Here is a 15,876-nt window from a genome sequence, read left to right on the forward strand (position 1 = left end):
GGCTTCACCCCTGTTAGCTCGCATGCCGAGCGTGAGATATGCTTATTGAAAGGACTTGGTGTGTTTCTGTTATTCTGGTTCCAGTAGCTTGATCCCACCCGGAGTGTCAAGGAATTTGTCCTCAAAGTTTCAGAGCATTAAGCCGGCCTCAGACCCACTGCGCTAACCTGTTAACTTAGCTACCTAACCCGTAACCATCTGTGGTGGCAGATGGAGGTAAAAAAAATCAGCTCTGTCATCATTTCAATATAAATAAACATTCTGAACTTACAAACCAGATAATGACATTGATTATTACCAAAATTCAATGTGTTTAATTCCCTCCCTTAGAAGGTGGTGCCTCTTTCTTAATAAGTGCAAATAATATGTTTTATTTTCATGAATAGTTACTTGTGCTACATGAAAAAAAATGAGATTTGATTCTTCTAGAGTCTCCACTGAAGTCTTGCAAATCTCCCAGTATACATGACTCTGGTGTGAGTGGAACGTCAATATTGATGTAAGTTGTCATTTGCTTTGTAACGCCATCCCAAAGATCTTTAACTCTTTGCACTCCCACAGCAGAACATGCAGAGTTCCTTCAGTAGCACCACATTTAACACATTTACCATCATCTCTTACGCCCATTTTGCACCACTGTGAAGGAATGTAATAATATCTGTTTAGTATTTTAAGTTGCATTTGTTTGTTTTCAGTACAGCGAGTATTTTTCCATTCATCATTCCATGAATTATCAGCTTCAAGTCTTTCATCCAGTTCAGTGCACGGTTCTTAAATTGATCACCTATGCCTTCTTTTAATGTTGTGTGAAAGATTTCAACTCTATTCTGAACACGTCTTTCTGAGGCAGCTTTGAAGTGTGTTCATGAAACATCATCGACTCACCATGTTTCCTGTAAATGGAGAGGGGAGGAGCAACCTGATCACGGGATACAGGCTCAACAGGGCTGGAACATGAAAGTGAAAGTGTTCAGTCACTTCACGACGGAGCAGACTCCACCATTTTGAGTCGATAGCGCAGAAGGGGACGAAACTGAAGGCTGAGGCAGGGTGAGCGTTAATTAACATTTGTATCATTTGACTGTTAAAGTCTCTGAGCCACTTTTCCACCTGTGGACTGTAGAGGAAAGAGAACTTCGAGTAAATTCGAAAGTTTGTTTCATCTGTGGACACAAAGTGTTGATTGGCTGAATAAGTTACATTAAACCGTCAATAACTCACGAAAACAAGCAGAGATATAAAGAACACTGAGCAGGTGGAGCGCTGACTGGTTTTATTAAACTGTATACTGTGTGTGTGTGTGTGTGTGTGTGTGTGTGTGTGTGTGTGTGTTACTTCCTGTTCTCTCGTTCTAGCGTGTTTTTCTCAATAAGATGAGTGTTTGTGTGGAGGAAGAGGAGGACAGAGCAGAGTCTCTGTCTCTGTCTCCTCTGTCTCTGAAGAGTGACCGGTCCAATGATCATCCTCCAGTCTTCAGTAATGAACCTGGACCCTCAGACACAAAGTAAGAGACTGTTGTTACTGTAAACTGACCTGACAGACGACGATGCATTGAGGATGAGTACTAGATGCTTTGCTAATAGATTTATATTAATGATGCAGAAACTGTTCTACAAAAAAAACAGTTTTATATCCACAAACTTCTGATGATTTTCCTGCAGGAAAACACTTGAAATCTCCATTTCAGAATTTACACCTCCAGAAAATATAGGATTCATTACTGTTCAAAATCTGCTTCAAATGTTTCATTAATTTTTTATGTTTTTACTCAGAATATTGTGTTGGTTTGTGCAATATTAAACATATCTTTATGATATTTATTTTTCTGGTTTGTTGTTTTGTCTTGAGTGTACGACTGTTGGTTACATGTAGTTTAAAGTTGTTTGCAGCTGTGTCTGTGTGCAGCTCTGTTACCCAGGGTGAACTTCCCTCTGGGACAGTTGACTTGTCTTATCTTTAACTCACTGCTTGTGTAAAACATGGTGACGAAATGTTATCAGGACACTAAATGGCTGCTGTCAGTTGCCATCTGGAGGAAAGATGTACTCTAACTATTGGACAGAGTAAACTGTTATCTACTGCTGAGGTGAAACAATTATTATAACTGTTGTTACTGTTATACAAAAAAACATTTATATGATTCATTTCAGTTCATTTGTTCCTCTTAGTATCAGTGACAGCTGTCAGTCACCTTAAACAGCTGTCAACTAATCTAAGAAGAATAATACAAACCTTTCAATCTCCTATTTATCAACAGCAGCAGTAGAATTGGAGATTTTATCAAGGACTCATGTGATATAAATAAAAACATCTTGTGTGTTGCAGAGTTCAGCCCAACAGACAGAGAGCAGAGTCTGCAGTATCCAGCTGTCTGTCTCTGAAGAGTGACTGGTCCAGAGGTCTTCCTCCATTCTTCAGTAATGAACCTGGACCCTCAGACACAAAGTAAGAGACTGTTGTTACTGTAAACAGACCTGACAGACGACGATGCATTGAGGATGAATACTAAATGTTTTGCTAATAGATTTATATTCATGGTGCAGAATTATTACTGCAGAAACTGTTTCAAACTAAGGTGGATATATTCTGAGTTTGAGAATAATATAATCATATCATAAAATAATAATTTAGTGATTATTATTGCTGAGTTTTCTGTGTTATGAAGTGTTACTTCCATTGCATGCTGGGATATATGTAAATAAAGTAAGAACAGGAGGAACAATCAGAAACGTGTTGCAGTTACAATGTGGTTAGAAAACGTAAAGAAAAGACTTCATGTGTTTAAATGTGTTTATTCAGGATGAGGAGCACAGCAGGCTCTGAGACTCAGTGAGTGTTGTTGTTCAACTAGAGAGAAAGACACAAACATTGTTGTGGCAAAAAGTTCCACAAACTATCTTATATGCAACTTAATTTCAATCTCCAATATATAATAAAATCTTAAAAATAGTTAATAAACTTGGTGGAATAAGTCTTCAAATTGAGAAATAAGACTGTCCAAAATAATCTTAGAAAAAGCAAAATCTGATGCAACAAAAATCTTTATTGATTACAGATAAACTGATACATCAATAAATCAGTGAGTGTCATCCGGATGAGACTCCCCACGGGTCAGCCGCTCTGGTCTTATATATTCTAAGCCCCTCCCTCGCTGGGCTTCAGCTTGCCCCAACACCTGTTGGAGCCCCCCCCCCTCGCTCTGGCTCTCTTCCCTCAGTTGGTTTCCTTTCAGTTTTGCCCGACCCATTTCCAACTTTTTCTGCAGGACTCTTCTTCACTCCGGCCAATTAGGCACGTTCATGCACTGTACAACAGAAAAGGGAGGGGCTGGGGGGGGACACCTGTTTTTCTTGGCGAGCTGCCAACCCTTCACCTGGCTTTTATACTGAGCCCAGCGAGTTTCTCAGCTTAGGATTCTACATTTAGAGTTTTAACACTTTAGATTATAAAAACTTATTATAAAACATTAGAATATAAAACCTTAACTATAAAACATTTGGCTGTTAAACCTCAACTATAAAAAACTTGACTGTAAAACTTTAACTTTAAGACATTTGACTGTACAACTTTAACTTTAAGGCTTTAGATTATAGAAAAGTTAACTTAAAGACATTTTAACTATAAAAACTTTAACTTTAAGGCCTTAGACTATAGAAAAGTTAGCTTAAAGACATTTTAACTATAAAAACTTTAACTTTAAGGCCTTAGACTATAGGAAAGTTAACTTTAAGGCATTATAACTATAAAACTTTAACTTTAAGGCATTAAAACATTTAATTATAAATCTTATGGTTATATAACTTCAACTCTAAAACCTTTGATTATAAAGTTTCAACTAAAACATATCATTATAAAACTTTTGATTATATAACTTCAACTCTAAAACATTTGATTATAAAACTTCAAAATTTTTTCCAACAACATCTCATATGAAACACTGCAGCACACTGACATCATTGTATTTGTGATAGTACTACAGAAGACACAAGAGACTGAAAACAAAGGCACCTGTCTGGACTTGAACCTGTGACACCTCTGTGACATGCTGTGTGTCTGAGCCTGCTGCTCTACCTCAGTTTAATTTAGGCCACTTCTGACCTCAGTTCAAACATAACTGACTCAAGCTGAGCCGCCCACAGTGACTGTAAAACAGTGAAGCACATAATCAGCTGTCTTTAATGGAAGGCTTTTACTGTGAAGCAGCTGCAGGAAGTGTTGAGTTTGTATTAATAACAAACTACAGGCAGATCACACAATGTTTAATAAGACTGTCTGATAGGAAAGCAGTTAATTAATGACAAACACTGTTACTGCTCTCTGTGAGCTATCACAGCTTCTAGACTGTGTCGATCACATGGTGATATTTTTCTACCAAATTCAACAAATCATTTTAGTCATGAAGAAATGTGTTCACAGAGAGAAGAAGAGGAGTCATGTTTCTGTGGAGGAGCAGCCGTCCTGCTGTGCTGTGTGTCAGGACGTCCCGAAGGATCCAGTCTCTACCAGCTGTGGACACTGGTTCTGCAGACAGTGCCTCACCTCATACTGGGACCAGTCTGGTTCATCAGGAGATTCCTCCTGTCCCCAGTGTGGAAAAAGATCCAGAACAACACCTGGACTGCAGACAGCCAGTGAGACCAGCACATTACAAAGTAAGACCGTCCATCAGTCTGCTGATGTCATCGTGTCTGAAAACACGGCTTGTTGTTTTAATACAGAGACATTTGTTGTGTCATTCAGCACCAACATTAAGATCTTTATAAATACCATTACAAATGAACTGATGTGTTCTGCTCCAGCATACATATCTGCTCTGTGTCACTCGTCCCGTGTTCTCCTTTGAGGAAAAATCTGAACCCAAAACAAATGTATATTTAACATGTTGTGATTTTATTGTAGCGCCCCCTGTCTTTGCTTAAAATATCAGCATGCTGCTTGTTCTCCATCAGGAAGAACTTTTAAACTGCTGATGTTCACCATAGACTGTATATAGGAAGAGGGACGTAGCCCCTGTGATGTCACCGCTTTTGTTTGTGGACAACAATTTTGAGGTCTTTAGTTTATTTTCCTTCAACATCTTGGTTTTTGGATACAGAAGTGACCATATTTGGACGAGAGGGGGGAACTGAAGAGGAGGGAGGGATTGGCAAACCGTAAATGATTAAAGTTTTACAGTTATGCCAAAGCTAACTCATGACTTGGTTATTTAGATAACAAGCTAAGCTAACAAGCCAAGCGTTGTCTACACAGACCTCTTAGACAGTCTGTTGTTACAATGAACCGCTCAGCAACACATTTTATTTGTCTGATAATTGCATGAAAAATTCTCCAGAAGGCACCAACGTGGAGACATGGCAGAGAGGTTCAGTTCAGTGAGTAAGATGAGCTAAGCTGACGCCCAGCAGGCAGCAAACGGCATCCACCTGTCACTCAAAGAGTTCAGGCCCTTAATAATGCAAAATTATAAGTCTAAATATAATTAAAATGGCTGAGTCAAATAAAGATGACCCTCATTCAGATGTCATAACGAAATGAGCTGTAGAGAACAAAACAGTTTTTAGTCCCAGGCTGTAAACATGTTTATTTGTGCTGTAAAGTTGGGGATTTTAACATGGGGTCTGTGGGGATTGACTCACTTTTGGAGCCAGCCTCAAGTGGTCATTATGGGAACTTCAACTGTTTTTGGCACTTCTGTTTTGGTTAAATTTTTCAGCTCCTGAGGTTCTCTTTCAAACATTCGTTCGGTATCTCACTATGGGGTACGCCCCTCTGCGTAGTCCTCAGAAGCCCAATAACATTACGCCAGCCACATTGGCTGGCAGTCGTGACGACTGCATCAAGAGGAGGGACATCCTCTCCCTACAAAGGGGCTGATGCAGTCTCACCAGATCATTCAAACACCTCTTCTCGCTTCTATCTCAGGAAGCCTTATCTCCCAACACGACTGCCAACGGGATTACTAGTTTAACGGTCCACAGATTGAGCTAACCACTCGATCGCCGGGCGCTAATTTTTCCGTGTCGTGTACGGAACCCCGATTTCTTCACCATAGAAATCGAGGGTTTCACGGAGTAATAAAGAAGCTACTTTTACTGTCTCCATACAGCTAACTGTAGCTCACCTGTTAGCCTGTCACCAAACAGTAACACCAAGCACCTTAGCCAAGCTAGCCACCTTCCTAGCATTAGCTAAGCCTGCCTCCACATTAGTTACAGCAACGAGCTAGCCTCCACACTAGCACCCCGCGTAGCTAATCACTACTTCGGCTACAGTTCTGACATCGACCCGCTCACCATGGCTCAGTCGAAGCTCACTGTACCGCCCGACAGCGCACAAGCCACACCGTTATTCACGCCTGTGCTAGCAGTTAAACCCCCTCCACGGGACTGTGTATGCGGGGCTAAAATATCGGCTATGGACACTCACCCAATATGCGTTGCGTGCCTCGGAGTGCAGCACGCCCGGTCAGCGCTGGATATACCGGGCTCATGTGAGCACTGTAGCCGCTTCACTCTTAAGAGTCTCCGCCGGAGGCTGTCGCGCCAGGCAAGCCTCGGTATACAGGACCCGCTGTTAGCAACGGCGGCACCCCCGATGGAATATGATGACTCGGCCACGCCAGGTACGAGCTGGGGCGACACTCCCGTGCCCGAAGGGTCTGATGATTGCATGCCGGCGGATAATTTCGGCTCGCTGTTAGGTTATGATGGAGAGTCTGATAACTCGGACGTCTCGCCCGACATTCTCCTCTCCGAGGGAGATGACGATGATGATTCATCTTTCTCATCGGCACAAATACCGCAGACTACGGCGTTAGCTGCGGGAGGAGTGACAGACGGGGCTCCATCCCCGCTCATCAGAGGCATGGATCTGCATGAAGTATGCAAGAGGGCAGCTGAGAAGCTGGATATCCCATGGCCGAAGGTGCAGGCTGAGACCTCCTCATCTCGCTATGAAGGGAAAAGGTTACCAAAGGCAAAACGGGCAGCCAGGCAGCTTCTACCCATTTTCCCTGAATGTTTGGAGGAGACAATGTGTTGTTGGAAAACTCAATTTTCTGCTGTGAACCCGGTCCAGGGGGGGTCAGCCTTTGACTGCGTGGACATGAAAGAAAAAGGCATTTACTACATGCCCACAGTTGAACCCCTGGTTGCCTGTCACCTGCACCCAACTCAGAAGTTATCTATGTCTTCCTCTGGCCCCACCCTGCCCGCCAAGGCAGATCGTCTACAGTCCTCCATGACTGATAGAGCTTATAAATCAAATGTGGTCGCCTATATCAACAGACAAGGCGGACTGCGATCCCTTCAGTTGCACACATTGGCTCACAGACTGATTTTGTGGAGCAATGTGCATCTCCTATCATTGAAAGCCACCCATGTGCCGGGAGTACAGAATTGTGGGGCAGACCTACTCTCCAGAGGCAACCCTCATTACGGAGAGTGGAAGCTCAATCCAGAAGTAACAGAGCAGATTTGGGCGCTTTACGGTCGCTCGGAAGTCGACCTGTACGCCTCGAGAGAGAACAATCAGTGCCCCATGTTTTTGTTTTTTTCCTGAGAGACCAGGAGGCACCGATGGGGATAGATGCACTAGCCCACGAGTGGCCGCAGGTTCTGCTTTACGCATTCCCCCCTCTGGCTCTGATCCCACCCACGCTGGCCAGAGTGCAAGAGAGAGGCTTAACACTCATCCTGATAGCCCCTCATTGGCCGGGGAAGCATTGGCTGGCAGACATCAGCTGACTTCTTTATGACCGGCCATGACAACATCCCCTTGTCAGCCGTTTTATGAAGGGTGCTCGTCGTCTGCATCCGGTGTCCAAACAGCTGACCCCATCATGGGATTTGCCAACTGTTTTGGATGCGCTGTCTCACCCCCCCTTTGAGCCTTTAGATCAGGTCGATCTTAAGGTTTTATCACTTAAGACGGCCGTGTTATTGGCACTGGCGTCTGCTAAGCGGGTCAGTGATATCCATGCATTTTCAGTGCATCCTGACTGCCTTCAGTTTGCCACGGGATATGCACGTGTGGTGCTAAGGCCAAATCCAGCTTTTGTACCAAAGAATCCTACTTTGGTGTGTCTTCCACTTGACCTAGCTGCCTTTTCACCTCCTCCTTTTTCCACCTCGGAACAGGAGTGGTTACACAAATTGTGCCCGGTGCGTGCCTTACGCATTTATGTGGACAAAACAAAAGGTTTTAGGAAAACTGATCAGCTGTTTGTGTCATGGGCAAAACCTCATACTGGTAAGCCTATTACAAAACAACGGCTTTCTCATTGGATAGTCGGGGCCATTTCTATGGCCTACAGCAGCAAGGGGCTTCAAGCCCCAGCTGGTGTACGCGCTCACTCCACAAGGGGGATGGCAACATCCTGGGCCCTGTTTAGAGGCGTGTCTATCCAAGATATATGCTTTGCGGCCAGTTGGGGTTCACATCATACCTTTGCAAGGTTCTATGCACTGGATGTCACTGCGCTCTCTCTAGTGCATACTGTGCTGAGTGTGGGCTCCTCTGAGGGCCGTGAGTCGTCAGCCTAATTATTGGCAGTCGGTCTTCAAGATAAGCTTGTCTGGCAATACGGGAGTCAGTATATCCCCATAGTGAGATACCGAATGAATGTTTGAAAGAGAACTTTAGGTTACAAAGGTAACCCCGGTTCTCTGATAACATGAGTGCTTATTTTGAATGATCTGGTGAGACTGCATCAGCCCCTTTGTAGGGAGAGGATGTCCCTCCTCTTGATGCAGTCGTCACGACTGCCAGCCAATGTGGCTGGCGTAATGTTATTGGGCTTCTGAGGACTACGCAGAGGGGCGTACCCCATAGTGAGATATCTCACTCATGTTATCAGAGAACCGGGGTTACCTTTGTAACCTAAAGTTTCTGTCTGATATAAACATTTCCTGTTGCTGCTGCTTCACATGAAAGTTTTCTATCAGCAAACCAGCGGGTAGGGTTGTCACGGTGACCGCAATACCACGGTGATGTGAGGATTTTTTAATATCGTTGTTCGCCTACTTGAAACCCCATGTTCAATAAATAAACTGAAAATGAAATAAAATGTGTAAACTTAATAAACTTAGGCTAAATATTATACAGTATTAGCAGTGAAGTACCGTTTTTTCCCCCCTTCACTCAAACGCCTCTCTGGTCTCTGTCGCAGCACGGAGTAAACAGTAGGACCTGAATGCTGTCGGGTGTCAAGTTTGCAGAACGAAAATCAGGAGAAGCACTGTGGAATGTTAGGAAATATAAACACGTCAAAACAACAAACTACCTGTTCAATAGGCAGCCTAGTGGCTTAAACTGACATGTTAAAACATTCCAATACATTCATCTTCAAATCTATTTAATGATGTCTGTGATTGCTATATACCATTTTGTTATGTGTGGCTGTTTGTTCTTCTTTCTATCTGCTGTATTCAAGTCTCTGATGGATCACCTGATAAAATAAAGATTGTGTTTATATAGAGAGATTTGACAAGGAGCACTGAAGCTGTTCTGGAGGCTTGTGGTGGCCTGACTCCATACTGAGACACTTCATGTTGCATTAGTAATTTTATATTATTTAATTGTACTCTATTTAATCTTTTCTATTTACTGATCTCACTGTTATGTTATTGATCCCTTTGACACACAGTAACTGAGCATCTCCTTTATTTCACCGCATGTTTTACTTTGCATCTCTGTGCACATGACAAATGAAGAATCCTTGAAACTAGACTATTACATCATTTTGGGTCTACTGTTGCCCACTTTTCTGACAAGACAGCACTACTACGATTAAAAACAAACACCAATAACAACAATAAAAGGCCAATGCCACACAGCTGCTATCTCACCTCTGGAGGTAGCCTCTGAAGTTCACCTGGGCCCAGTGTGCAGCGTTTCTTGGGCAGCTGCTGCTGAGACACATCTTTCAGTGACATTACAGTATTTTCTTTCGCCATTATACTGTACCTAGCTGACACTACACTGCCGTGCCTGTCTTAATCTCAGTCTAATACACTGAACGTCAACGAGTCCGACTAATTCTGACCTAATTTATGACTCGTACTCGTGCTCGCTCTCTTTTACCTGCCACCTAGTGGTTGGTGGTTTCAGCAGCTGCTGCTAGATGGATAAATGCTGTCAGGGCGCTGGTGATGTGCGCCCTGTCTACTCCTATCTCTTGTATTGAAGAGGCGCAAACTGCGCATGTGCAACTTATAACGAGGGTCAACGGACAAAGATTCTTGCGCCCCAGGCCGGAAACACGTGACCTATCAGTAACTTTAGACAACGTAAACATTTTTAATCTCCATTTTATTGCAGATTATACACTTTATTCACCAACATGTAATACTTAACTTGCTAATAAAAAAATGTATAAAATAAAAATAAATGATAAAGTCTTGTCCAGTGGAGGTCTAGGACGTCGGGAGTGGTGGGACGGCGCCCTAGCGCCCTCTATTGGCCAGCTGCCACTGATCAGTGTGTTTTCTGCTTCTCTCAAGCAACTTCTTTATGGTGTACTGTATGCATTAAACAACAAACAAAGCATACACTGATATGCTGAGCCAGCTTCACAGACCTACATGTCTGCAGAGCACTCCTAAGTCATTATTCAAACAGGGGTCTCTCCCTCTCTCTCAGTGCAGTAGTTAGACCCGCTGTCACGCAGATAACGATCAAATTAGTGATGTCCAATCAAAATGTAGTCGATGGCCCAATTTTGTATAAAGGTAAACATTCTTACTGGTTTAAATCAACATTTTTATAGTTGTCCCCATCTTTGCTGTCCAAGAGTTTTGCACCAAAATATACATTATTTGCATTTTTGTGGCGCGCGCCCCGAGGGGGGTCGGGGCGCAAGGAGGTTTTTCATTTAGTGATAAACAAGTATTTAATTTGTTTTAAAACTGTGTAATCTTCGTCATTTAAGAAGCAACAATATAAGTAACAATAGCCTGACAATAAAGCTTACATATACTTATACTAAAATCAGCATAAATAAAAACACAAAAGATACATGGTGGTAATACCGCATACCGCTCGGTTGAGCCGTCCTAAATCACCGCAGGGTAAATTCCTTCACCGCGACAGCCCTACCAGCGGGAGGATTTTATTTTGCAGCAGCTATAGGAAATGTAGTGTATTTGTTACAGAGATTGTCAGTGCTTTGTTAGTGGTTCCAATCATTCAAAGAAGGTCTACACAACAAGATGTGAACATCGTCTGCATGATTTTATCAGTGCATCAGTTTTAAATATTGCAGTGATGAAGAAACAGCCACAGTGAGCTGTTTAGATGAAGCGCTGCAGACGAGCTGCTGAGGATCAACCTGTTCTCTCTGCTGTCAATCAAACACGTTCACTGACACACAGTCAGAGGCTGATTTGGACTCAACTTTAACACTTTATATTTTCTTATATTGATCTTTTTTAGTAACAAGATAATCACCAGATTGTCAAATGTTCTTGTTTCGTCTCATTTTGTTCTCTGTTTTGTGAAAGGTGGTCAGCAGGAGGTTTTCGATCAACATAAGATCAGTCTGAGGAGGAGATGTGAACGTGTGACTGAAGGAACTGATGAACCAGGAAGTGGAACCCTCCTCAAAAGAATCTACACTGAGCTCTACATCACTGAGGGACACAGTGAAGAGGTTAACACCCAACATGAGGTTAGACAGCTTGAGACAGCTTCAAAGAAGAAGACCCTCCATGACACTCCAATCAAGTGCCACGAAATCTTTAAATCCTTACCTGACCAACAGAGAGACATCAGAGTGGTCCTGACGAACGGCGTCGCTGGTGTTGGAAAAACCTTCTCAGTGCAGAAGTTCACTCTGGACTGGGCAGAGGGCTCGGAAAACCAAGATGTCAGTCTGCTGATTCTGCTTTCCTTCAGGGAGCTGAACTTGATCAAAGACGAGCAGTACAGTCTTCTCAAGCTGCTCCATGTTTTCCATCCAGCATTACAGAAGGTCACAGCAGAGACGCTCGCTGTCTGTAAACTGTTGTTCATCTTTGACGGCCTGGATGAAAGCAGGCTTTCACTGGACTTCACCAACAATCAGGTTGTGTCTGACGTCTCACAGGAGTCATCAGTCAACGTCCTGTTGATGAATCTCATCGAGGGGAATTTGCTTCCCAAGGCTCTCGTCTGGATAACTTCCCGACCTGCAGCAGCCAATCAGATCCCTCCTATGTGTGTTGACAGGTTAACAGAAGTCCGAGGCTTCACTGACTCCCAGAAGGAGGAGTACTTCAGGAGGAGATTCAGCGATGAAGAGCTGTCCAGCAGAATCATCTCACACATGAAGACATCCAGGAGCCTCCACATCATGTGTCTAATCCCAGTCTTCTGCTGGATCACTGCGACAGTTCTGGAGCACATGTTGACCACAGGCCAGAGAGGAGAGCTGCCCAAGACCCTGACTGACATGTACTCACACTTCCTGCTGGTTCAGACCAAGAGGAAGAAGCAGAAGTATGATGAGGGACATCAGGTGAGTCCTCAGGAGCTGATGGAGGCTGACAGGGAAGTTCTTCTGAAGCTGGGGAGGCTGGCGTTTGAACATCTGGAGACAGGAAACATCATGTTCTACCAAGAAGACCTGGAGCGCTGTGGTCTGGATGTCACAGAGGCCTCGGTGTACTCAGGAGTTTGTACTGAGGTCTTTAAAAGAGAGTGTGTGATCTTCCAGAAAACAGTCTACTGCTTTGTTCATCTGAGCGTTCAAGAGTTTCTGGCTGCAGTCTACATGTTCCACTGTTACACACACACACAAGTACTGGAGGCTTTCCTAAAAGAGAACAAACACATCTATGATAGAACGACATCCAGGGATGAGAACTGTCTGAGGCGCGCCATTGAGAAATCCATTCAAAGTAAGAGTGGTCACCTGGACCTGTTTGTTCGCTTCCTTCATGGCCTCTCTCTGAAGTCCAACCAGAGACTCTTAGGAGGCCTGCTGGGCCGGACAGACAACAGTCCAGAAATCATCCAGAGAGTCATCAACAACCTGAAGAAGATCAACAGTGATGATATCTCTCCTGACAGAAGCATCAACATCTTCCACTGTCTGACTGAGATGAACGACCACTCAGTACATCAGGAGATCCAAGAGTTCCTGAAGTCAGAGAACAGATCAGAGAAAGAACTCTCTGTGTTCCACTGCTCTGCTCTGGCCTACATGCTGCAGATTTCAGAGGAGGTTCTGGATGAGTTGGACCTGCAGAAGTACAACACATCAGAGCAGGGAAGACAGAGACTGATTCCAGCTGTGAGGAACTGCAGAAAGGCTCGGTAAGTCCAGATGTGATTAACATTTTAAATCCGGGTTAATAAGTCGTTTAGTTCTTCAGATATCAACACTATAGAATTATCATTACTCTTAAAATACTGTTCCACTTGTTTATTCATAAATCTATTGTCTTTTGTATTCTGTCACTGACGTTCTTGAGCTGTTTCAAAAGTTTTCAATGCAAAAATGTTGTTTTTCAGTCAGTTTTGTTTCTAGCTGTTAAGTTCATGAAAGAAAAGCTGTTCTATTTATTTCTAATATGTGTTACATTTGACTGTTTTACTATACAGCATTGGTTCATGAAGGCAACATGCAAACCTGTTTAAACACATGAAGGATTAAGAGTTTGTTGTTGAGGTTTTATCACAGCAGCATTTAATCACAACATATAACAGTATTTAACAGTTATCAGTAAAGTTATTACTACATGAGTAGATTCTACAAGGTGTGCTATATAATCACTGACTATAACCACTATTCTTAAAAGTTTCAAATAAGTTCTGTTTCATTTTCTAAAGCAGATTTCTGAAGACAGAGAGAATTTCTTTCATGCAGTTATTTCTGTCATGTTTCTGTTACTGGTTTTGGATCCATTTCAAAGTGAGGACAGAGGATGTTCAGGGACCAAACACACTCCACTTTATTCTTTCTATTTCTGCAGTGCACTTATTTTGTTTTGTGATGCTCTGTATATATCCAGTATTTCTGTTTTCAAAGCACTTTGTAAACTTGTATCTACAACGTGCTGTAGATAAAGGAGAAGTATTATTAGTGTTATTCAGATTGAGTGTCTCATGTTTGCTGCAGCCACTGTGGCCACAGGTGAAAACTATGGGATCATGTTGAGCGCTGTAACATAGTGATTTGGTAGCACAAGCAGAGAATCGTCATCAAATCTGCAAACTGATTCAGAAATGTTCGTTCCACAACAATATCTATGAACAGTTTGCTAACATGAACTAACATTAGCTTCTGTGAACTGCTGCTCATACGACACAGACTGTCACAGTAACACCCCTGAGTGTGTTGAACCGAGCAGTGGTGCATTTAGTTGCTTATGAATTCCACATTTGAAAGAGGGAGGTTGTGTTACATGGCTGTGTTTTGAAGTGTTTCCTGATATTCTGTTGCTCACAGAAAGAAGCTGACAGGTGTTTCTCTCTCTTGTTGCTGTAGAGAAGAGTAGTAGCAGGAAATGCACAGCTTCCACCAATATTTAAGGTCTGATGAATATCTCAGAACATTATGGTGAAATTCAGACTTTAAGAGATCGTATACACACCAATGTTATTGATCTTAATACTGATACAGTGACAACATCTTTCTGATGACGTCATGGTAACGATAACTAAACCTTACCGGTTTGTTAACTATGTTTGTTTGCTGAATAAGTTCTTCAGATGCTCACAACAGAATGTAGACGACAAAACTTCATGCACTCAGCTGTCATACACATCAAAATGTTTGATTATAATATTATTTAAATATGTACACGTCTAATACTGTTAAAAGGTTCCATTTGTTTCGATCCCACTTGACACCAGTCACTGAATTTTCCCACTCATGCACGTGAACCTGAAAGCAGCAGGTAGCCAGCAAAGACAGATCGTCTTTCTCGACTGTAATTGTTAACTAAGTTGTAAAAATGGTTTCTAATCAAGACGTCCTCATGCTAACTCTTTGGAGACAGACATTTTCTCCTCCTTTATCTGCACATTAAAGCAAATCAAAGATTCAAAGTGTGCAGGTACGAGAGGGAGTGAGGAGAATTATTGTTTCATGTCAAACACAGAAAGATAAGATGAGCTGAACCCTGAGGTGAACAGCAAACTTAGATTATTATTTAGTCTGATGTGTCAAACTGTCATGAAGGAAACACAAAGTGTCTCTTTCATTGTAACATATCATGTAATTTATGTGTCATTACAGACTTTCTTATTGTGGACTGTCAGAGACTCACTGTGAAGTTGTGGCCTCAGCTCCGAAGTCCAACCCCTCCCATCTGAGAGAGCTGGACCTGAGAGGAAACAATCTGCTGGATTCAGGAGTGAAGCTGCTGTCTGCTGGACTGGAGAGTCCAAACTGTAGACTGGAGACTCTGAGGTCAGTTTACTGACTGTAGCATGTAGTTTTTCTTATGTGTTCAATTCAACTCCTTGACTGAGGTTCAAAGTTTTGGGTGGTTAATCTTCAGGATTGACCTGATCACAGATCTGAAGAAGTGATTTTAAAATGTTCTGTCTTTCCAAATGGCTGAACAACAAGTGAAGAAAAGAAAAGAGATATTCACTGTTTGAAAGTTTCCACACGACTCACATTGGTGTCGATCAGACAGTGAAGATGATGTCAGCACTGACGAGGCTGTAATGTGTGTGAGGGATGTGAACGATGTCGTAGATCTGATGATAGCAGATGAAAACCGGCTGCAGAGAGTTTGAGCTTCTGTGTAAACAGACAGAGAGACAGGGTCGATAAAGAAAAGGGAGTCATGAATGCAGAGCTCAGTAAAGGTGAAGGAAGGAACTGTGATGATCTTCATGGTATCAGAAGCTGACGCCCCACACAGTTGCTGTGGTGTGGTG

The 15,876-nt window shown here is 42.7% G+C and overlaps 1 protein-coding gene across 1 annotated transcript; it reads left to right on the plus strand.

Annotated features, from left to right (window-relative positions):
- Positions 1-994: 994 nt before the first annotated feature.
- LOC138590925 (protein NLRC3-like) lies at positions 995-15,410 on the plus strand. Its single transcript, XM_069661368.1, has 7 exons — positions 995-1,050; positions 1,356-1,504; positions 2,326-2,445; positions 4,417-4,652; positions 9,177-9,182; positions 11,502-13,296; positions 15,224-15,410. Exons 2-7 carry the CDS (start codon positions 1,374-1,376, stop codon positions 15,408-15,410), a joined length of 2,475 nt encoding a protein of 824 aa, XP_069517469.1. The 5' UTR covers positions 995-1,050; positions 1,356-1,373.
- The last annotated feature ends 466 nt before the right edge of the window (positions 15,411-15,876 follow it).

Source organism: Semicossyphus pulcher, unplaced genomic scaffold, assembly GCF_022749685.1.
Source record: "Semicossyphus pulcher isolate SPU_LCO1_2020_fin unplaced genomic scaffold, fSemPul1.0.p SCAF_14, whole genome shotgun sequence".
NCBI lineage: Eukaryota > Metazoa > Chordata > Actinopteri > Labriformes > Labridae > Semicossyphus > Semicossyphus pulcher.